The 25,045-nt window shown below is 44.1% G+C and overlaps 1 protein-coding gene across 1 annotated transcript in view; it reads left to right on the forward strand.

Moving 5' to 3' along the window:
- Window positions 1-25,045, forward strand: part of plxna4 (plexin A4) — a 251,739-nt gene that overhangs the window by 165,649 nt on the left and 61,045 nt on the right. The window contains exons 6-9 of the mRNA XM_071916007.2: window positions 12,680-12,803; window positions 17,581-17,734; window positions 20,681-20,780; window positions 21,059-21,173. Of these exons, the coding sequence (XP_071772108.1) occupies window positions 12,680-12,803; window positions 17,581-17,734; window positions 20,681-20,780; window positions 21,059-21,173 (493 nt within the window). The remainder of the gene's footprint in view (window positions 1-12,679; window positions 12,804-17,580; window positions 17,735-20,680; window positions 20,781-21,058; window positions 21,174-25,045) is intronic.

Raw genomic sequence — 25,045 nt, forward strand, 5'->3', positions numbered from 1 at the left:
GACCCATTGTGTTTGGTTGCAGTGTCCGCTAGCTTCCCCCTGGAGTTAGCCAGGGCTTTCGCAAGAGTGCTCTGAAATATATTGTTGGCAGGGAAAGACATTGTTTACACCCTCAGAAAGCTTTTCCCCCAACAGGGAGAGACACAACATTTGGCTAGCCACCTTAAGTGAAAACATTAGCTGTGTGCTCATATCAGTGGCCATGCTGCCTCCAGAGTGAGCTAAACTAATGGGAGATGACCTTAGCAGCTGGCACAGAGGTCACAGGGCATCCAGGGGCACATTACATCTGTAGGGTCCAGTCTGTTACAGCTCACTTGACCTCTTGCATAACAACTTAACCTACTTTGGATTAAAGCCAAATGTTAAGCTTCAGCCATGACAATGCCCTGCTTAGCCTAATGTCACCTTGTGGAAGACCTGGCTTTTGTAGTTAACAGTACTGAAAAATGACTCTCAAAGTTAAACTTAGTCAAGGTTCTTTCTTTGATGTGGAGATCCTTGCATCCAGGGCACGCACTCTGATGTCTGCACCCAGGGGAGCATGGCCCTCCCCTGGGTACGGGGGACTGGTTTTACCCCTCCTCCTCCTCCCTCCTCCTCCTCTCTCGCTGGGTGTTACGGGAAGTTGAGGGAAGGGAACAAGGCCAAGAAGTGACAGGGGCATCAGGACGGAACGGAGTGCTGCACCTCCCGGTTCCTTCTCAACTGTCACCATCATGGTGTTGAGACACACACACACATCAACCAATCTACCTAGCCCCAACACATACACACACACACACACACACAAGCACGCATGCAAACACATGCACGCACACACATACACACACACACTCAGAAGTCAGAACCATTGCTCACTGTCACCCATTGTCACCCCACCACACACACTGGGATACACCAGCATAGACACTGGGAAATGGACATTCACACACGCGTACACACACACACACACAGTGTGAAAGGTGTCTTGCTTTTGTCTGGCAGAGCATGAACCAGACACAGGGACTGACATCAGAGAGAGAGAGACAGAGAGATGGAGAGAAAGGATGAATGAGAGAAAAAGTGTTGACAGTCAAAGCAAGTGAAGATATATGGTGATATATTCCACGCGGTGAGAGGGGGAGAGTGAGGACAGAAAAAGAGAGATGAGATGAAGGTAGTGAGAGGGAAAGAGAGAGCGAGAGTGAGGTTACATAAATTCACAGAGAGAGGCACGATGAGAAATGTCTTGGTGGAGAGCATAAATTCAGCTCCAGGAGCAGGCACTCAGGTTGAGGATGTGAGAGTAAACACACGCATACACACACACAAACACCCAGGCACACGCATGCATGCAAACACATACACACTCAAATGCATGCACCCACACAAGTGTACACAAGCACATTTAGACTATACTACTGATATTTTCTCTCTTGCACACACACATGCACTCTCACACACACAAGGACATTTAGACTATGTCACTGATGTTTTCTGTTTTGCACCACCCCCACACTCACACACACACACACACACACACATACACACACCGTCTTGACTAATGGCACCATGAGAGAGAGAGCACTTCCAGGAGAATGTACTTACACAGGTCACCTCACATCCCCCGTCACATAGCTGTTGCTATGGCAACAGCAGCATAGTAAGCATATAACAACCATGTTATATAATCCCACGGTAATCCCCATTGATGCTTCAGTATTAATGTCAGATAGCATTGTCACTTAGATTACTCACACAGGCTAAGACGATTCAGTCTCATCGGTATTTGTCCCTCTGTTGTTATAATGAATTCACTCACAAGCTGGGCACTTTATGAATTTGCTGTATGCAAAGCTTGTGGGTCACTTGGATGGAAATGCAAGCTACTTGAAAGCGAAGATAAACTGGGAGTAGAGATATGGTATTGAGGTATGGTATATCTTTTCACATGCACTGTGTGCCCAAGATGTTTGATGTGGTACTGACTCACGCAAAAGTGTCCACAATGAAAATCAATAGTGAATATACTGTAGAATTAGCAATAAATTAGAATGGAAATTAATTAGAATAATTATGGCTAAATATTACACATGAAAAGCAATCTGAGAATCTGAGAGATGTTAGATAACAAATATCTCAGCAGGCATGTGTCCTCTCATTTGAATGGGCATGATGCTAGTGTCGATTAGGATCAAAGCATTGGTCAGAAATTTACCCCATAATGTTCATGTCTTCATGTTAGAAACATACAACCAATAGGAGAGAAGGAGAGAAAAAATACATCTAAGTACCCCCATTTTCTGCCAGCAGCTATAGAAAATGATAAACCAAGTGCACTTGCATTGTGTCCTCTCATACAGAATTCAAAGCTAGCCTGTGGCTGTGAATAAACACACTCCATAGGCTGGATATTGACCGGCCGGATCAATAGTATCATATGCTGCTGTCTACAGCTATATGGATGCAGGATCATAACACAATATATGGGAGATAAAAGCCAAGTGTGCCATTGAGACTCCATTGAAAAACAGCCCTCTAGTGTCCTGTACCATCACCCTCAGGGGCAGTTATGAAAACATCATCAAACAGGCAACCTCACCTCTGAAATACCTTGGGAAATAGATGCGGTGCAATGATAGGCCATTGTTTTCCCTTGTCAGTTGCTGGGCTGTAATTTTATGAATGCGAGGTCAGATTGTGTTTCGATGTAGTAATAAATGGGACGGTGATATATGAGCTGTTTGGAATCATTCCAGTATTAGCTTTGATGTCCTTTGGCTGTCTTACCCCAGCTAAGCTCATCGCTTTAATTCAGTTTTGGCATCTTCGGGTCAAAATAATGAGAAATCTTGGAACTTTCTCATTTATTTAAAAGTTTCCTGTCTATGTGCCTTTACACACACACACACACACACACACACACACACTGAGATACATAATGCATTGTATAATGTGATTTTCAGGTCATTATAATGCTTTTTCGTAAAGTGCCTAATGTGTGGTTGATTCCTTACGAGCAAAACCTCAAGTGTTTCAGATATTAACAAGATAGAATTCATAAAAGGAAAGTTTCTAAATGACAATTCTGCTGTGTCATCGTCCTCTTTACCCCCCACCCCCCCACCCCCACCACAAACACACACATCCGAGTCAGACAGACAAAGCTGTTTAATATAGACGACCTGGCCTAATGGCATCTACAGGGGCAACAGTGGCGTCACATATGCCAGATAAACGGCCCAATATGCCAACCCACCATTAGATGGCTTTGCCAGGGGATGGTTTGTCTGTGTCTGTGTGTGTGTGTGTGTGTGCGTGTGCGTGCGTGTGCGTGTCAGATGAAGGAAGTCGGTGGCAAGGCTTTTGACAGCTGCTAAAATTGTGTGCGGAGTGCGGAGGCACCAAAAGTCACAGTGGAGAGAAACAGCCGCTGCTTGTTTGCCCGCAGGGCCATATTGATGCTGACGATCACCACCTATCCCAGTGTGTGTGTGTGTGTGTGTGTGTGTGTGTGTGTGTGTGTGTGTGTGTGAGAGAGTGAAATATAAGGTTTGTTATGGAGGATGTTGGAAAATATGAACACTAATAGGATTCAGAGTATTAAAAAAGGTTAAGGAACATGGATTAGCAAATTCAGGCTATCTCTCTCTCTCTTTTTCTCTCCTTTTTTCCCTCTCTCTGTATTTTTCCCAGAGATCATTCTTTCTCATAATGCAAACTCCCAGCAGCAGTGTTACTCTGTAATTTTCCGCTCAGCCGGTACTCTTGTAGTGGTGGAATATAAGAATGTAAGGGGAATGGCACAGAGGTGTCTAGACCCGGGGGCAGCCACTCCGCAAATTCTATGTCTCTGGGTATGTGTTTGTATATATGAGAGACATTGACTTTTTGTGTGTGTGTGTGTGTGTGTGTGTGTGTGTGTGTGTGTGTGTTTGTCCACAGGGGGTCATGGCCAGTGGGCCAGGTAATGACTCTCCCACTGGCCCCTCCATGCTGATTTCTGCTCTGTGGACCACCACTCTTAATGATAGCACAGGGAGGCTTAGGACACACTGAGGGGCGTGTGTGTGTGTGTGTGTGTGTGTGTGTGTGTGTGTGTGTGTGTGTGTGTGTTGGGAGTGAGTGAGAGATGTAGCCAGGCTTAATGTGAATGTGTGTCATTTGACTGAATCTCTCACACTATGTCAGCTCCTGCTATACAGTAACTTATATGGCCTCAGGCTATTAGTATGTATAGGATTCCATACAGTGTGTGATGATCCATGGGTAGTATGGTAATTGGGTTTCAGATGAACTGCAGAGCGCCTGTTTGTAGTGCATTGATTTACCTCACATAACACTGTAATGGAAGAAACCCAGTTGTGTACTACTTTCAACACTCACCAGCTTATACTGTAGGAGGTTGCTTGTGTGTGTATGTGTGTGAAGGTATATGCACGCATCCTTGAGATTTTGTGTATTTTTGGTGTATACATACTTGTGTATTTGCTGACTGTGTATTGGGTGTGTGTGTGGAGGCCTGAGTCTGATGGGTGCGTGCGTGTGTGTGTGTGTGTGTGCGTGCTTATGTGCACGTTTGTGTTCCCTCCAGTGACACGGGAGGCTGATGGGGCCGAGGATGACTGGACCTGGGCTTTGCGAGAATTTAATAGCTTTCATTTCCCAGCCTGCTTGACCTTCTCCATGCCTCACATTTGATATGCATTACACCTAAAGTCTCACACGGCCCGACACATCTGCACCCTCTCACACCTCTCTCCTGTATATCCTCTCTCCGCGCTCCCCTGAGCCCCGCAGCCCGCGCCCCGCCGATACCCCGGACTAGCCTCGGGCACAAGGGATCAAGCCTGGAATTATACTTTGGCGCCGTCTCTTCAAAGTACCAAAGAATATGTTTGATGTTGACTTTGCTCACTGTAGTCTTTGTGCTTATTTTCCATTGACATGACATTGTGCTGCTTTGCATGCGGCTTTGCATAACTCTTGGGGATGTGCTTTCTAAGATTTGTTTGTATTTTTATGTCTTTTTTTGTTTTCCCAATTATATCCATGAACTCCCTGAATTCCTGTTATTTTTGTCTTGAATGGATAGTTAAGGCTGGGTATTGTTTGAAAGTTTTTGGTATCGGTACTGATAGCGGTACCTTGAATTCAATACCGGTACCAAAATGTTACTTTTTTCAATACCTATGTTGAATAAAAGCTTATTGTGTAATGCAATAGCTAACATTTTTTTGACTGTTATATAATTTTGCTCTTAGTTTTCCCACCTAAAAGGAATATCATTTCAATTCTTAAGTGTGCAATCTAACATGTTTTTATTTTTCTTCTTCACTTTAACAATATAAAACTATCAGATTTAAAGACCATATAACTATTAAACTATTTAATAGCTTAACCGATAACTATAGCCCTCTCCGGACGGCATTAGTATTACCAGGGGAAGTCGGTAATTTGATTTTGTCCATGCACATCAGTAATTTCAGCTAGTCATCTGGACGGTAGAATAATTTACTGGGGGACCGTGGTAATCCAGGGACACACAGTGTGAATGTGCCACACAGTGTCACCCACAGTACAGCAAAACTGGCAAAACTCTCAAGTGGTCATTTTAATGCCAGATGCAACAGCTCCTGTACTCTTTTCCACTATTTTGTCTATTTTTCTTGGCACCAAACAGTACTTAAATGCACTATATCCTCCTTTTATTATCCTTATTTTATATTCTATTTGTGTGTTTATATTCTGTTCTTTTTTCCCTGCTGAATCCTATTACTTATTTATACTATTTTCCAGACATGGATCAATAAAGTGTCATCTACTCTAAAGAGTGATGCTGCTCTACCCTGCCATTGGTTATACCGCTCTTGTAATCCAGATGCAGGGTGCGCAAATTGGTAATTGCATGAAACCGCAGAAGTCGATGCGGACAGGATTAAAATGACCCCAGGATGTCAGAGTTAACTCAGAATACAGCAGGTAATTTCAGACTGAATTTTTACTGATGTAGCCAGAGAAAATCACTTTGCCATTTTTTTCTTGCTGTAAAAACAGGACAGCTCTTTTGCCTCAAGTTAACATTGTGCACTATTAAGTGCTTCATCAGGTTCAAGGTGTTGTCGGACATGGCAGTTATTTTCCTGTCACAAATACTGCAACACACACTGTCAGCGTCAATTTTAGTGAAATGTAGCCAGACCATGGACCGTTTCTGCAATGTTGTGTCATTACTTACTAGGAGGAAACCGAGAGATTAAGGTGTCGTGACGCCTGGGCAACTTTGTAATTACCTAGTGAGGCAATCAGCAGCCACTTTAGTCAAACAACAGATTGTGGTGATTGGATGAAAGATGATCTAAGATTAACCACTTAAGGACCTGGCACTGAATATTTTTAAATTTTTCTGTAGTACCGGACCCAGCCCCAAGTTTACACAGCCATTTACATCATACATTTTATGACCCTCACGCAGAAGCAATTGGCATTTGACATTGTTGATTATTATGCTTAGTGGTCTCTATAAGTGTTGGAAGTGTTATGGCTTGTTTTACATGAGATGGTTCAGCTACATGTGAGAGGGTCTGTAGTGAATTAGAACTGTTAAAATTCATCACACATGTTGATCATGGTTATTGTTGAAGAAATGTTCTGGAGTCAGAGGTTCGTCTTACTATCTTATCAAATAAGATCAAATAAGATAAAGCTGCTGCATTCTAGTCCACTGAGTTCATAGGTATGGCTTTTCCATCTAGTTCTGTTAAGTTTCCTAGATGAAGCTCATCCCCCTAGCTCCTTATTGAGTTTCCTAGATACCAGCTCACACAGAGGGGCCCCCCCAACATAAAAGCTCACTCGAGTGCTAGTTCTTTTTGTATCCCGTCAAGCATCACCCGGACAAGACAAATAAAATTTGTACTTACACGTGTTTTGCTGTGCTGGGATCCAATTTGTTCAAGAAATGTTCTGGAGTCAGAGGTTCGTCTTACTTGAATATATATTTATTAAAAGGAGTCTCATGAGAGGAAGAGATGCACACAGCAGGAGGCTATGTACACTACGTACAGATTTAACCAGTCCTTTATGTATCTTCCAAGGATGTACAGAATGTGCTGACATTAAAACAGGTCACCAAAGTAGAGTAAAAGCAACATATTATCTCTTAAGTTAGAGCTTCCATAGACATCTCGGAGACATCCAGGAGCCACTCTGACAGCAAGACCTCTGGCATAGTAGGTTATGGCACAAGGGTTACAGTGAGGTGACCATACATCATGAAACCTTACATTCCCTGGAGTGAGCCCAGTTCAGCTGTTAATACATATGTTGGATTTTCTTCCATAGTTACTTATGACCTGTGTACACATACTGTACAGGACAGTTTGGTCATCTACTAAATCTAAACATTGTAGTCAATTAAATCATCAATGGGGCTAAATGAGAAATGTTGTCTTGTGAAATATATTATCCACAAGGCCATCTGGTTGTGAATGGCCATGAAAGCCTCGTCAGCAACAATTGTAGGGGCTAAAATCCCTCCCTGCCTCCTCAGTCGCACTCTAATTGTGTCACCTTATCAGAGGCCGGGAGAAACAAGAGTGCAGATTAGTTTCTATTCAGGGCCAATCTAATCCTTTCAGCTCGCTCTCTCATAAAGTGTCGTCGCGAGTCAGTCAAACAGCTCAGCACAACAGCACTGTTTACTAACCAAATGAATAGACGTTTGATGTCTAATTCGCCACAAAAAGATAGCCCCAGTCAAGCTTTATATGACTGTTATTTGAATGCTCGTTCGCTTTGATTTCTGGGCTTCTCTAAATGGTCTATTCTTTGATGTGTACAAAAGCCGGGATTGTCTCATATCGTTACAAATGATGCAATCTTTTTTCTTTCTTCATGGTTTGTTTGGATAGTAATTGAATACAATTATCCAATGTCTTGCACTGGTGGTGCCCACCTCTCAGATCAACTAAACCATGTATAACAAGATCTTTACATGCAATATCCTCTCATAGAAATCACAGAACAACCAGAGCAGCTAATTTAATTCCCCCACACAGTGGTGTGGACATGTGGTTTGTCCCAAATCAATAGCTCTGTGTGTCCTACACATTGGTAAGAGATTCTGGCAGGATGCTAGGCCCGCTTCTTAATAGAAAGCACATATTGGTTAGCTGTTATCACCCAGCAGCATCCCATTAGAGCTATCTGCTGGCACATACAGCAACACAAACACTCAGGAAGTTCAGAGAGACAGATGTAGGGAAGACAGGAAAGATTGAGATGCGGGAGAAGATGGGAAAGATGGAGAAGTAGTACACACAGAGATGTAGTGGCATTGATTAAATGGAGCTACATGGAGAGACAAACATTTAAAGGTTAGAGAGGTAGGAAGAGACAAAGACAGAGAGAGAATAGTACCAGGAGAAAAAGCCTTTGTCTTTTGCTGAGTCACAGTCGCTGCACGGTGCCTGTCTGAGATGTGAAAGCTAATCATTAAAGCTGTTAGCTGTTTCATCCTGCCCAGCCAGTCTGTGACCTTCTGACTCCGAAACAGAGATGAAACTTTCAGCACTATCCCTGCGGGGCTATATGACGTTTCCACAGATAAACACAGGCTATCAAGGCACTTGCACAGTGCAGCTCATTGGCTTGAGATGCCATCAGTCTGTCTTGTCTCTGTCTTGTCCTGTTAACATTCAAGTTAAACATTCTGACCATTTTTCAGTCCGTGAAGGAAGCCAACTATGTGAAGTTACATGTATGTAAACGTCACGACAGGCTGAAAAACACATTATAGATATTCAGATTTGTTTCACCGACGATCCAGTAATACATGGCTTGGATGGGAATCTACAGGAACTAGACCATGACCTCTGAACTCGACCCTCTGGCTTCTGGGTCAGAATTGCAATACTTTTGGAATGTGGGACGGTAACTGCAGAGGTTGAGTTTTGTAATGAAGTAAGGCGTACTATAGGCAGAGACAGTTTTTTTGGCCTCAATGCAAATTAGATATCTTTTTTTATTGCCTGTAGAATCTGGGATAGTATGGCAGAAAGGTCGGACACACACACTCAAGCACACACACACCAACAAAGAAAGAAAGTAGGAAATTAATCCAGAAGAGTTTGGGGCCGCTCCTCCCCCCTGTGATGGATGTCCTTTGATGTGATTGGAGGAGGTTGTTAGTTCATTTTTCATCAAAAGCTCCGTGTTCACAGCTCATTTGCATAACAAGGAAAACAAATTGGGCCCCTCCACTTTTTAGAGCACAGTGATTTGCCCCTCTAATGATAATATATTAACAGCCCCCAGTCCAATAATGCCAGGTAATCCAATTGTAGCACTCATCAGCCCTCACTGCCTGTTCATCATGCCTGGTTGGCTTGTAATTTGGTTGAGTTGCAATATTAAAGTGTATAGATGATAAAACGCACTCACTTATTTAGGGATACACGTGTTTGTGTTCACAGAAAATATAAACATGTTTATCTCTGTCATACACATCGCACATTGTCTCATGCATGTACACACACACACACACACACACACACCCTCTGTGCTCCGAGACAGACATGAACATGTCATCTCAAGGTGTCAAATTCACTCTCTCATTCTTTCTGTCTCACTGTCTCCCTGCCGCCTCCTCTTTCCATTCCTCTCTCTCGCGGTGTTATTTACAGCAGTCGGCGTCTCACAGAGATGATGTCATAAACCCGGCCATATAGGGCCCAGTGGGGCATAACGAGCATTTACAAACCCTGAAAGCATCCCTCTTAAATCAAAGTACCACTGTGCCCCCCTCTCTCTGTTACAGAGCATGCGATCTGTGTCAGCCTCGCCCAGTCAATGTGGCAGCCATGACCATCATTTCAGACTGAACTGTGAAATAGTCAAATTTATATTATTACATGCACGGTGGACAAAATAATGGAAACACCACATGAAAAAGGACTTTAACTTTGAAGTGAGAAGACACAAAGCAACATGGGGCAAATAAAGCAGTTCCAAATAGCAGGTCAAATAATCGGTGCCCAAAAGTACAGGTGCATCACAAGGTGCGTTACAAAAACTACAAAATGATTTAATGTGGCAAGGGATATAGTCTTGAAAATCATGTCAACATATGTCAAAAATGTGGACAAACTGCATTGGCAAAGAGAATTGAATCAACATTTCATTAACACAGTCTCAACAAAAACTGTATTTGCTGGTATTTATGCTTTCCTTCCTGAGGAATGGTCCAGTATGTCCCTTTACACATTTCAGGGCTTGTATGACAACATTTGAAGGAGGATTAAAGCTCTTCTGAAGGCGAAGTGTTGCCTTACTCCTGATTAAGTAATCAAGTTTCATATATTGTTTGGTGTTTCCGTTATTTTGTCCAGCCATGTGATTTATTTTTTCTTTAATATGCCTTATAATGCTGCTGACCACATCCCAGTATCCCACAGGGATTAATAAAACCTGCCTGTCCAAAGATAGAGTAGAGAATAGTGTATAAATAGATATTAATTGTGTGTGTGTGAGAGAGAGAGAGAGAGAATAAACGAGGTTGATCTCAAACTTGACACTTTGAACTGTAGTATCAACCTCTATTTCACCCATTTATGAATCACTTATAATGAATGAGTCACTCATAGTGATGATTCACAGACAGAGAGAAAACACACCAACACACACTAACAAAGTGTTGCTGGGGCTCGTTTTGGCTCGTTTTTAGCTTGACTTTTCCACACCAAAAAAGTAGAGCAGTGAGGCAAAACGATAGGTTGTGATCCTGTGGCACTCTGCATGTGATTGTTAAGCACCACTAGCTGTTCGGGATGTAACACTGTATCAAGGAAGGAACAAAGACAAACACTCTCTCTCTCACACACACTTATACACACACACACACACATACACACATACAAAACTCCCCGATGAGCGTCTGTACATTTGCCAGAATTACTCCTCTGGAGCTTAGTAAAGACCCATAGCTGTAAACAACACCCCTGTAGGTACACCTGCAAACAAGCATTGTGTAGGTGCGTGTGTGTGTGTGTGTGTGTGTGTGTGTGTGCACCTTTCAGCATTTGTATGCGTGTCTATGTGTGTGTGAGCATGAGAGTTGAATGTGCTTATATGTGTGTATGTGTGGGTTTCTGTGTTGTTCGCCTGAAGGTACTTTATATATGATGCAGTCTTATTAAATCAGTGGTAGAAAAGCAGGAACAGACAGGAGTGATAGAGAAGCACAAAGGAACCCGAAGCGATTAAATCCCTACTCAAACCGGCTTAGCAGTGAAAACCTCACAGAAAGCCAACAATTGTTGCCTCCCTTTAAATCTCACTTCTTTATTCCTTTCTCTCTCTCTCTCTCTCCCTCTCTCTCTTTCTCTCTCCCTCCCTTGCACTCTCTACCCCTCCTCCTGCTCTCTCTCTCAAACAGATTATTTCTTTTCTTTTCCTTTATGTCTGTCCTCTTTTCGGCGCGTTAGGCCGCTTAACTTTACAATACACATGTCAGGTCAAAACCCATCCCCCCCAATCCCCCCAGTTCAGGATAAAAAGCTTCTCACTGCATAAGGTATTACTGTATCTCAGCCGTCAACCACCTCGAAAGTCCTCTTTCGTTCATTCATTACGCCCTCTTTCTTTCTTTTTATTCTTTCATTTCTCCAAAGGAGTTTTAGGGCACTCTGTGGATTTGCCAGGTTGGTAATTGCACTGCAAGTTTTTGTCTAAATCAATAGGGGATTAAACTTGAATAAGTTTATGAGGGGATTAGATGAGAGCAAGTTTGTGTGTGTGTGTGTGTGTGTGTGTGTGTGTGTGTGTGTGTGTGTGTGCGTGTGTGTGTGTGTGTGTGCGTGTGTGTGTGAAGAATAGAGGAATTTGGAGAAGTGGAGGGGTTGAGGTTGTATCACAGTTCAGGCCGGTTGGTTTCTCATACAATTTTTCACCAAATATCGTTGTATCAACAAAGCTAGGCTTCATTGGTTTTTCCTCAGCTACCTTTGTTGGAATATTTGAGTTTCTAAAATCCTCTGCAAGTGCCCGATGGGAATACTCTGCAGTTCTCATACCCCCCTCAATAACAGAACCTTTAGGTGTTCTTACTAATGGGACCTACCCTATATAAAGGGATAATGTTTGGAATTGTGAGCTGGCAAATTCCCCCTACAGCACAAAAGAAGGTCTAGTCCTCCAGTCCTCCAAACCGCTGTAAAGGAGTGGATTAGACCACCTGGTCTGGTATTAAGGGAGGGGAGGAATTCATCCCTACCCCCCACCAACATCCACTCTCCACCTGCACTTGGCACTGCCCATGAATGCCAGTCATTAAGGCAGTTTTACAAAGACCAGGCCTGCCCCCTTCCCAACGGACCGGCTCCACTTCCACATATAGAGCAGCCATTGTTTTAAATGCTACTGCTCCCAGCCCCTGGAGAATAGGTTTCCATTCAATGGCCGGTGTAGCCACTGCACTGCCGGAGGAGAAATATGATAAATGTGTCTACCTCCCTCTGTCAGGGAGCGACGGGACATTCTCTTTTTCCCAGGTGCCAACAGGTGGAAAGGGGTAAGCCCTGGTCAGGTTACTAGGGAGGGAGAAGAAGGAGGGTGTGTGCCTCTGTGTGTGTGTGTGTGTGTGTGTGTGTGTGTGTGACCAGTGAATAACACCCCCTCTCTTGTGTGTGTTTTCCAGGTGCACCAGAAAGGAGAAATGCGAGCGCTCGTCGGAGCCCCGGCGCTTTGCATCAGACATCAAGCAGTGTGTGCGCCTCAGTGTCCACCCAAACAACATCTCTGTGTCCCAGTTTAGTGTCACGGTGAGTGGATAAAAACACATACTACTCCCAACCCTATCGTTTTTTCATATTTTATAACCATGCCACTCCTTGTGCCCTCAGGAAAAGTAAGTGAAAAGTAATCAAAATTTGAATTGCACATAATCTGATCATTTTTCTGTCAACAAGGAAGAAGCAATGCAGCAAGCGCTTGTTTTACTGCAGCCATATTGCAGTAAACAGTGGGAATTCTCAAGTGGCCTGTATAGTTCCCCCATGAAGCTAGAAAATCAGCCTCATTTGAAATTGTCTGCTCATTGCACTGTAGTCAACGCTGAATGTGTTGCTAGTGAGACAATTTTTTTTCTGGCAGATTGACAATATTACACTCTAAAGCATAATTTATAATCAGTGCAATATAATTATCCCCAAGATACTGATTAGTAGTAGAAGTATGTCAGTGTTAATTCTACAATCCTGCATTACATCATTTTACTGCATGCCAACTTGCATCCTTCAAATCCTGACCAAAAGTCACAGTCCTCTTAAATACTGACCCAACAAATGTCAACAATCATTAAGAGCCAACAGTTTTAGCTCAGTGTGTTTTTTCTGTGATTGTTGGCAGCTACTCGCAGCACTTGTTTTTTGTCCTGGACATTCTAAAACAGCTGCCAAAATAGGAGCGTTTGAATTGTTATTGCTTGTTAGACTCTACTGATTAGTGTGCATGGAGCTGTGATTCAGTGGGGCAAAGAGATGCACCTCTGGAACTGGAGAAATACAAAGTTTTGTTATAGTTGTTGGGTCATCATTTTGTTACCCCTGGCTCTAGCAGAGTGCACAGATTCTGCATTTACACTCATATATCTGTTAAGATGAAAGAGCATGTGATAGAATACAGGTGCAAACTCATTTTCACTGAGTTACGTTGCTATATACAGACTCAAACTAATGACCATGTGCTGTCAGCTGATTTAGCTCCTGTGCGTGTGCGCGTGTCTGTCTGTGGGTTTGTGCACACTCCCCCCAGAGTGCTCTGGTGTCAGTGAAATTCATCAAAGACAGACCCGTGGCCTTTCCTGTTTTTATCCCTGCGTAACCCCACATTCCACCCCACCGAGATTAGAGCAGTGTTTCTCAGCCCAGTCCTCAAGTAACCTCTGTCCTGCAAGTTTTTACCTGTTCCATCTTTTCATGCTAGCTATGTTGAAGTAGAGCTTTTTCTACTGTTCAACCAATCAGCAGTAAGCCCTTAATTGGATCAGGTGTGCAAGAATAGAGCTGAAACAAAAACCTGTAGGACAGGTTACTTTAGGACTGGACTGGACTGGATTGGGAAACACTGGATTAGAGAACAAACATACTCATTGGGACATGAACAGTGGGGCTGTTGTGAGTGTGTGGGTAGGTGTGTGTCAACATGTGTGTGTGTGTGTGTGTGTGTGTGTGTGTGTGTGTGTGTATGTCATGTTACTGCTGGTTCTGGAGAGGACTGGCAGTGTCTGAACACATCATACTTTTGTTCTATTGTTCTTGTTTGTTGCTCATCACACCCTGTTCTATAGCTTCTAAAACCTAGATTTTTCAAACCATTTTCAAAACTGCTTCAGATCAATGTGTGTGTGGCCTGACAAAATACTTTAAGTGTTGCTACCGTATCTTCATTGCGTACAGTATTGAAAGATACTATATTTTAAAGGCCATAACACTGAATGTTATGAAAATCCCACTGACCCCTCAGTGCTGTCGCATTTCAATTCCATTTCCTATTTAATGGACGTTTGGAAATGGCTTTTAATCTCAGAGGCCAAGTGCATAAATATCCAATATGATTTTCTAAGGTCAAGCCTGGATGACTATCCTCCATCCCCGTTGCTCCCTTCAGCAGCTCTGCGGGTCACACAAGAGGGGTTGATTTTCCAAGATATACCTCTGCATCGCTCTAATGATATTCATGGAGTGTGTGTGTTTGTGTGTGTGTCTGTCTGTGCTCTGCCTCAAGCCTGAGCCTTTGGAGAGCGTTTAACCTTTTCCCAGCGAGCGGGCATTACCCAAAGGCTATGCCACACATCCCCTCCAGTTGATTGCGGGGCAGAGGCTTCTGGCAGACAGACAGCGGCCCCTCCTTGACCTTTGTGTTATTAAATATTTGTTTGAGAAGATAAACCAAAGCCTTCTCCAGAGAAACAGAGAGACATTCAGCTATTGAAATTAGTCACTTTCTCGGAAAAAGCCATTATTTTGCTCCTCGTATGTTTTCATTTTTATTTCCTCTTGTTCTTGTTTGCTTGTTCCCTTGATGTTTGTTCTGTTATAAGCTTCAGGTGGAAAGTACATATGTCAATACCTATACATATTTTTTCTTTGTGTGTCTGTATCTTTTTCTTTAAAGTGTTAAATCAATAGCTACAACTCCACTGGCCTACAGCTCCAAACTCAAATATAGATATACATGTATATATACATATATTTTTTTTCCAAATGATTTACTCATGGCATCATAAGAGTCTAACAGTATATTAAGACAAAGCCATAACTGGATCATAATAGGATCTCTTCTTTCTGGTGAAATTATTATAATTTTACCATTTATCAGCACGTACACTGTAGAGTATTAACATAAAGTCAATCTGCAGATCCACCCTATGATCAAAACCCTCGTGTGCAAGTATGTGCATTGATATTTATAGGCCTAGCATGTCAGTGCAGTGCTTCATTTCAGAATAGATAATATAGGTAGATATAAGGATGGAGTCGACTGAACTTATCTCTCCTATCTGTGTTTGTAACAAAAGATGTGGCAGGGAACTAGCTGCGTTTGAATAAATTCACACCAAATGTTTAAGGCAAAGGTGTTCTTTTTTATTTCACCATGGCAACACAAACAACCCATCATCACATATCCTCTGCATTCGATATGGTGTGTTATAGACTAGAGGACGACATTTGTGTGTGTGGGTGTGCGCGCACACGCGTGTGTGTGGGTGTGTGTGTGTGTTTCTGTTAACATGAGCGCCGGGTTATTTTCATATTCATGAAGCCCTGCTGTGGCGAAGGCAAGGCCGTGACTGCTCCAAATGTAATTGAGGAAACTCTAGGCTGGCTGTATTCCCTCCTTAAAAGGAAAAATAAATTAAAGTGAAAGAAGAGGTGGGAGAGTGGGCGAGCGAGTAAGGGAGAGGTTGTGTGAGAGACAGAAGCCCCGGTCATGTATTGTCCATCTTATATGGGAAGCTCTGTATCTGTTCACACCGGCGCCGCCGTCTTTTCATTAAACAGCAATATAAAAACAGCACAGGTCAGCCCTTCTCTGCCGCTGAAGCAGCTTTCAGCAGCACATCACAAGTGTACTATGGACTGCGCCTCAAATCAATGCCTAGACCAAGGCCCACTGCAGACACGCGTTTCCATCAATATGTATATTTTGGTCTTGACCCCACTCCACCTGCCTCGCCAACACTCGTGTTTTTTTCTCCTCATTCAAGGAGAACGCTTTTTTTTTTCCTTTTCCTCCTACTCTACCTGAAGTCAGGCAAGTTTCTGCCGAGGGAGAGAGAGAGAGAGAGAGCTTACACAGCGTTTTCAAGAGAAGAGGGAAAATCTGCATTCTTTGTTTGCCAGAGATTCCTCTTATCCCTCTCTGTCCAGCAGCCTGTACGTCTGCCCTTTTCTCCTCACCTCCATTCTTCACTGTCTCATTCTCCACCTCGCTCTCCCTGCTTTCTCTCCCCCCCCCCCCCCCCCCCAGTCCCTAGTCTCTCTCTTTTCATCCCTTACTTTGTTCCAGCCATCTATATTTAATTGGACTGCACCATCTCTTCTCACCCTTCTCTCCTCCACCTCCCTCGCCTCTCTCTTTCCACCATTTCTTTCTCTCTCTCTCTGAGACAGGGTGTCAGGACACATATGCACGTTGGCGTGGGATGTGAAATCCACACGGCCCCGCAAAGCCACAAGGCATTGTGGGAGGTGGCCAGAAGGGCAGTGAACTTTTATGAAGACCATAATACAATACTTATTCAAGCTGCCTCTCTCTCCCTCTTGTGTCATTGCTCCTGCCGTTCTCTCTCTCTCTCTTTCTCTCTCTCTCTCTCTCTCTCTCTCTCTCTCTCTCCCTCACCTCTCTGTCTCTTCCTATCCATAGACATTCATGCATGCAGTAATAGGTCAGAGTGTTTTGATGCCGTTTGGACGTCTGGGCAGGATGCATCTGATGCCTGTTCGGATACTGACCTCTCGTTCAAGAGTCCCTCAGTAGTCCCTTTGGCAACTGACCACACTGCAGATGGCTTTTTGCTCTGTACAGAATTTGCAGCTGTGTCTCTGCTCAGCCACATTGTGTTACAGTCATATGCGAAGCCCATTTTGACTCACAAACAAATGTTTAGTGCGCACAGACGCGAGTATCCGAATGCTGTAGTTGTTTAATAACAGTTGGGGACCAGATCTAAGATGTCCATCTCATCAGTTGCAGCGATAAAAGGCACTTCATCATAGTTCAGCAGTAATATTGTGAATTGCTGAATCACTGTGTGATGTCTCCTGGTATCTTGTTATAAATGGGAGGCCATTGCAGCTCATTTCCTCCCTCTCTTTTGTGTCTCTAGCTGGCGCTGGATCCCCACAGTGTCAAAGCTTTTGATGACACAGATTTTCACATTTACTTAACAGTTGCCCACTTTCAGCAGTTTATTTTTCTTTTGTCATCACTATATCAGCCCATGCAATGATCCCACAGCGGATATTTCACAAGTATAATACTGAAGAGCATACTGACAGTATTAAACTCCCCCTTTCCGTCTTTCCCTCTCTCCAGTTGGTGTTGGAGGCCCACAATGTCCCGGAACTTTCTGCAGGCGTCAACTGCACATTTGAGGACCTGGCTGAGATGGACGGCCTGGTGGAGGGAAACCGCATCAAGTGCTTCTCCCCCGCCGAGAAGGAGGTGCCACGTATCATTGTGGACAAAGGTAAGGACGGGAACCCAGATCAATCCTTTCCTGTTGTATAAGAACAGGGATTTGAGACTAGGTGGGTATACTGTTAACTCCACCATCCATGGTTTTACTCAGTTACTCAGTATTACTGTCATTATGGAGTCAACTGAGGAAAATGTGACTATATGATGAGAGTGTCACTCTAAATTTAACCATTGCCGGAGTCCACTTGCTTGTCACTTTGATGACACCTGTTGGAACAGAAACATACTCATCTGTCAGGGAAGCACACATTCATCTGGATGTTCCCCCCTCAGTCAGAAGCGTGCCATTTATTGGCCCGGGGTTATGAGTGTTTGAGTGTTTTTTGTTTTCCTGTTGCCATCAGTAGCTCAGCAGGCCTTGGAGCATTGCCCTAGGACATGTTTAGTAATTGAATGAACATTAGTCTTTACACTGCTGAGGGATTTATTTACCACCCTCACTCAAAGTGGATGCGCACCAGAAGGAGTTATGGGACCCCGGCTAACCCCAGTGCAGGATGGGGTGTATCATTCCACTCAACCGGGACTTCTTTCTACAGCATTTCAGCTAATTTAGAGCTAGGAGATGACATGGTCCCCTCAGACAGTGTCACCGCTTTCATCGCTTTCAAGAGAGGAGAAGATAAAACATTTCTGACAATATTCATTCCACAAGAAGAGAGGGGAGGGGAAAGACTTGCTTCTTTTTTTTTCTGCCTTTCTAATTCCCTCGCTCTTCTCCTCCTCTCTTCTCCGTGGTTGGCTAAGCCCAGTCTAATTTAACAATGCTCCCATCTGGGCAGGCCTGTCCCCGGGCACGCAATCCTTCATCGCCAAGCCCTGATGTGTCCTCATGTTGAGATAATGAAGATGCCATACTTCCACAAAAAAGAGAAAAAAATGAATAATGAATGGAAAGACCGAGAGAAAATGGGGAGAAAAAGGAAAGAGATCCAATCCACAATGCTCGAACTTTACAAATATTATACAGATGCTCACTGATGCTTGTTAAGCTTCTGTGTTTAGCCCCACACTGCTCTCTATCATATTGTTTTTGCTGGGCCCCTCCACTACTTAAATCCAAACTCCAGACGAAGAAAACATTACACACACTTCGCATGAAAAAATTTAAATGAATTCCACTGAGAATGTTCTTGATACTGGTGCCAAAAACCATGCATGAGGTGAATTAGTGGATGACTGGTATTGTGGCTTGGACCAGTAGCTTGTGGCGATTGTGTATGGAGCACTGCGTGAATAATGATAGCTGTATAGACTGGAGTGGAGGGAGAGGGGGTGAGCAGGCCACCATGAAATTACAGTGCTGGAGAGACCTGCTGGGCTCAGCCGTACACACATGCACACACACACACACTCACATATACCTTCATTTATACAGTGCACGCACACACACACACAAGCACAAGCATACATAAGCACAAGCACACTTGCACGCACGTACTCTCACATATACACTCATTCATTCAACACACACACACACACACACACAAACACACACCGTAGCACTGTAATAAAGCAATTTACAGACAGGCAGCACACATTTACAGATGTGAGGCTGATAGAGAGCCTGAGGGGGCTTTGGGGAATTAAAAACATTTGTTCAGTGTTCGTCATGTCAGCCGCATGTAAAGCTGGTGATGCTGCAGTAATGCAAACATGCATGTGTACAAACATAACCTCAAACACACACAAATAAAACAGCCTTTCTCTGTCTGTCTGACTCACACACTTGCCAACGCACACACACTTACATCCTCTCCCTGTTTCAGGTAGGAAAATCCCCCCATTTTTGCCTACATTTGGCACTTTGATCCCCCATTTTTACCAGTACTCATTAGTCTCAGTATGGTTGAGGGAGAGAGAGAAAAGAAGGGAAAGAGAGAGACGGGGTGATGAGAGAGGGAGGGATAGATAGTGTTAGCAGGCTTCAAGGTAACATTTAGGTGGCCTAATTAGGACAGATCCGTTGTCGGCGGCGCTTTACAGTGATTGATGAATGATTCCTTCTTTGTTAGAGAGATGGAGAGAGACACGGGGGAGAAGGAGGAGAGAGAGAGAGGGCGGAAGGGAGCGAAAAGAGAGCTGTGTATAGAGATAGAGAGGGGACAAGAGAGAGAGAGATACAGAGGTTGTTGAGAGAGAGAGAGAGAGAGAGAGAGAGAGCGCAGTTAGATGTGTGGATGTGCTGTTGAATTAAACATGAACTCCTTCATTAGGGCCAGACAAAAGGACACACCAAATACGGATGAGGCGCACATACACACACACACACACACACAGATTCTTTTTCATCTCCTTCCCCCTTTACCTTGTCAAAGACACTCTCAAAGACTTTCCTGGGGAATATTTTCTAACCCAAGGGGATTGCGTGCGCACCAACTTTTATTGTCTCTTGCAGAGCGGCAGGATAGGGAGACTTAACCCAACAAAACCCTCCTGCTCTCCCTCTCTCTTAAGAAACTGCCTCTGCCTCTGCAACAGGCTGAGCACCTGTGGCTCAAAGCAGTGCTGTCATCTTTGTTCATGGAAAAATCTAATGTGACTAGACACTGAAAGAGGATATGTGAATGAGTGAATAAAAACGATTATCATAAAGGCTTGAATTCTTTAAATGTGTCTACCCATTGCTCACAGTGGGAAAGTAGTTGTGACATGCTGCTATTGTAACACAGGTTAATACTGGCATTATAATACGGTTCAATTCTGTTTTGTTTCTCCAATTTGCTTCCAAAGCTGAACGAACCTGTCAAAAATTGTTTCACCAAATGAGACATATGTAACAAGTTAAAACAATTATTTCTCTTTCTCTCTCACTCTTTTTCTCTTTGCCTTGCACTGTAATCTTGCCTCTCTCCTGACTGCAGTGCATTCTGTCTTCCTCTGTGTACAGAAATGGAAAAAATATCAAACTGACTGTGATCACTGTTTTCTCCAGGTGACCACCAGATCGTCCAGCTCTATCTCAAGTCTAAGGAGACGGGCCTGGCTTTTGCGAATACCAGTTTTGTCTTCTACAACTGTAGCGTGCACAAGTCGTAAGTCTTTTAAAAGCACTCCAATTACCATTTTACGCACAGTATAATCAAGATTGTTTTCATATACCTCTGAGACACATAGACGTACGCATTTTACCAGAGGTAAAATTTGTAGTCATTCCATGACACTGTCCCTAGACATTTCAAGTCATACATTTCTAGTGGCGATATCAGGTTTCTTTTCTCTAGTATATTTTGCTGTAGTGCAATTCTCATTCAATACCACCTCCTCTTCCTTCTCCTCCTGCTCCATCCCCTCCTTCTCCTGCTCCGTACAGATGTCTGTCATGTGTGAGCAGTCCCTACCAGTGCCACTGGTGTAAATACAGACATGACTGTACCCACGACCCGCGCACATGCTCCTTCCAGGAGGGACGAGTCAAGAAGCCTGAGGTGAGTCTCCAGCCAGGGCCGGGGGTCAGGGTGAATGTGGCTTCTCCTTGACCCACTGTTTTCCCTTTTGGATATGAAATGCTTTGGGACTCTAAGAATTAAATCAACCATTTTCTTCTTTTGAATTACTAGTTAATGATTTTGAAGTGAAGAAACAGAATGAACTGCATCATCTCAGCTATTAATATAATACAGACACACACCTGGTTTGATAATCAGAAGTCTACAGATCTCTACTCTTACTCAGTGGACATTTAGTGGACTGGTGAATTCTATTTCTGCTGTATTTGGTTCATCCCTTTGCAGCACCCGCAATTTAGTCCTCAAATCTCACACAATCATTCTCTGTGTCCCTTGTGGGTACAAAGACAATCAAACTCTATCCCATGAAGACGCCGTCCATGAAACCTCTACTTTTTTATTGCCGCCAAGCTTCAGCCAGACATTTCTTATGGGCTGGCGCAGTGATAAAACGAAGCGAAACAAATTGAGGAGAAATGTTTGGCTACGTGAGACTAATAACTATCATTCTAGGTTTCACATACGAAAGGAGTTGTATTAAAAGGATTGAGAGACACCTTTCAACTGCAGCGCTTCCATCTGGCATGCGTCTCTTGGCATGTCTCGCTCCTGACTGCACATCAAAGGGCCGTGGAAGCTAATAAAACGGAGCCATTTCCTCTCGCCCATCCCTATTCCCTGCGACAGCTTAGTCTGTGTGAATTATCAATAGTATTGGCAGCCGGTCCTATTCCCGTCGAAGCAGAGCCCACTGTAATTAGACTGCTCTGCTGCAGAGGACAAGCCGCTCACTGGATGGGGTACATCTCTGTGTCTCCCCGCCTCTTTTCTCTGTCTGTTCGCCCCCCCCCACCTCCACCCCACACACACACACACACACACACACACACACACACAGACACACACACACACACACACATACTCCTCTTTTTTTTTCCAGTCCGATGAGAGAGAGCTCAATCAGGTTCAATGTCCCTGGCACAGCGGCGGCCCTCAGGGCAGTGCAAGGAGGTAGAGAGGTGGGGCTGGCATATATGTGTGTGTGCGTGTGTGTGTGTGTAACCACTGTATAACGGGTGCATCATTGGGTACAGTGTGTGTATCAGTGTGTGTGTATATGTCTGACTGTCTACAGTATGCCTGCCCGTACCCCGCTGACTGGAGGTAGTTTTCAGGGGGAGGGGTTTACAGGGAGTTAGTGGCCTGTTAATCCTAGCCTGAGGTGAGCCATGATGAAGATCACTGGTGCTCATGTCTGGGTTGGCAGACGCCGCACGACGGGCAGGGACAAGCTTAGCCAGATTGCCTCCTTTGATGAGCAGTCTGCTCTCAATTGTGTTATTCTGCCCGTGTTTCCCCCGAGCCATTCAACCTGCGCAGACGATATTATTTTCTTTTTCCTCCGTTTTCATTATCCCTTTGAACCTTCTGCTTAGCCAAGCCCGGGCCCGAGTCTTTGCAGGTTTACTTTTCCAATTAACTCAGGCATTGGTGGTCAATATTGACTGAGGATAATAATGTTCGAATCCTCTCCTATTGTGTCGCTGACTAAAAGAAAACCACAAATAGAGTGAGGGGGATTTGGCATTAGCACATTAATGACATCCCTTTTTGGTGGGTGTTTTTCTGTTTGACATGTTGTTTCTGAAAAAGCAGGTGTTTTGCAGGCTTAATGAGTTTTAATTTGCTTTTAATTAACCCCTCGGATCCAAGGGCAGGTATTGGCTGCCGAATTTGGGCTGCCGTTGTGAATTAATGACACAAGCATGCTTATATGAACATGCACAGGCACACGCACACGCTTACAAAACCCACAATCTCCCATTCCCAAACTCCATATCAGGCAACAAGTCAACTTTGCTTGGTGAAATAGGATGGCCTCTCTCTGCGACCCCTATTCAGATGATTTTTTGTGTACTATTACAATTAAGGGATTTCAGGAAGTGATCTGAATAATCTCTTAACGCTATGCTAATGACCGAGGCCTGGCAAAGCCTCCTACTAGTTGAGCCTGTTGTTAGTATGCATGGCAGGACAGAGTTAAAGCCAGGCCCGGGCGAACGATGGCCGTCTTTTTACTGATACCAAAAGGGGTGCGGGCAGGCGGATCAGACGTTGGCGTGTTGGCACATTAGCCAAGGCCACGTCCCTGTCTGCCCTCCACATATCTCAAGGACTTAGGCATTCAGATGAGCCTCATCAACAATGGACATGCATGTTTGGATGATTAAGGACTTCAGTTGGTTACACTGAATAAATAGTCGAAAGTTATTCACCACCACAACTGCCCCATTGATTTTAATATGAATAGGCTGTGCTTGTTTACCCGATAAACATAATTTGCTTACTTGTGTATTTAGCGCTTTTTCTGACTGCACCCCCCCATCCCCAAAGCACACACTTACTCACACCCAAGGCATCTGATGAAACTGAAGACACTTTCTGTCTCTTCGTCTGATCAAAACCATGGCAGGATCCTTCCCTTTCTTCCTCTCTCTTGCCAAGCCTCTCCGTAACACATTCACCCCTTAGGGAAATACAGAAAACCCATAAAATATGGATTAATGATACTGAATATATATCAATACCCCTCAGCATATATATATCCCTGACATTAGGCTCTTCTCCTCCCAGCTGTGTTGATCAAAGCTTGGAAGTTTGTTAGCCAGGAGCATATTGATCAAGTGATCCGGATAATACTATTAAGGAAGCTAAATGACAGTGGCAATAGCCGTTAGATGCCAATAACAGACAGGAACCTTTGAAAGAGGTGCTTGAGTTTGATTCATAGACAAATCAATGTCATGCGCAGGCACGGACTGTCGAGGAGGGAAAAGATTGTCCGTGAGTGTTTGCGGCGTGAAAAGAAATTGAGAATGGAAGCAAATGGCACAGAGAGAGGGAGGGAAATGGCAGAGAGGAGATATTGACAGACAGAGAGAGGCCTCATAATGCCATTGAATCGGCCCATAAGAGGGACTTTGCTTAAGAGGAAGGACAGAGGTACAGGGAGAGAAAGCCAAAAAGGGAGGGAGAAAGGAGACAGGGAAGAGGGATTTGGAAAGACGTTAAGGTGAGGGATGAATGGAGGGATGGAACCGAGAGAGAGAGAGAGAGAGAGAGAGAGAGAGAGGCAGGGAAGGAGGGAGGGTGAAGAGAGAGCGGGAGAGAGAGTGTGTCTTTGCCCGAGGCTGTGTGGGAGATGATAAAACAGAGGCCAGTCGAAGGGAGGACTTGATAATCAACCACAAGGTGTAGGGGTGTGTGTGGGAAAATTTAAGATTCGCTTCAACCTCACACCTTACACTGCTCTAATTATGGGCTTCTCTCTCTCTCTCTCTCTCTCTCTCTCTCTCTCTCTCTCTCTCTCTCTCTCTCCTCCCCTCCCTCCATCCCTTCAAACTATGCCAGGGGCTTTTACATTCACAGTTCCCACTCCCAGCTTCCTACTCTCTTGTCACTCGCCCTCTCTCTCTCTCTCCACCCTTCACACCTCCCACCGGTCCCTAATTATCAGATCTAAGTAGGTCCCCGAGAAGAAAAGAAAGACGGGGGGGGAAAGAGCAGGGAGAGAGAATCAGTGAGAGGGAGTCGGTGACAGAGAAAGAGAGAGAGGGTCAGCGAGATAGATGGAAAGAGCAACAGGGGCTGGATGGTGAGAGAGAAAAGAGAGATAGAGCGAGAGGAGGAGAGAGAATCGGAGAGGAGGTCAGGGAAAACAATGAGTCACTGATGGAGAGAGGACGAACAAGAATGAACGATAATTATATAGACAGTAAAGAGAGACGCCGACTTGGTTTTTTAGTAGTCAGGGCTTATTATGTGGATGTGATGAGTCATGCTATTGACAG

Source organism: Centroberyx gerrardi, chromosome 24 (genome assembly GCF_048128805.1).
Source record: "Centroberyx gerrardi isolate f3 chromosome 24, fCenGer3.hap1.cur.20231027, whole genome shotgun sequence".
Lineage (NCBI taxonomy): Eukaryota > Metazoa > Chordata > Actinopteri > Beryciformes > Berycidae > Centroberyx > Centroberyx gerrardi.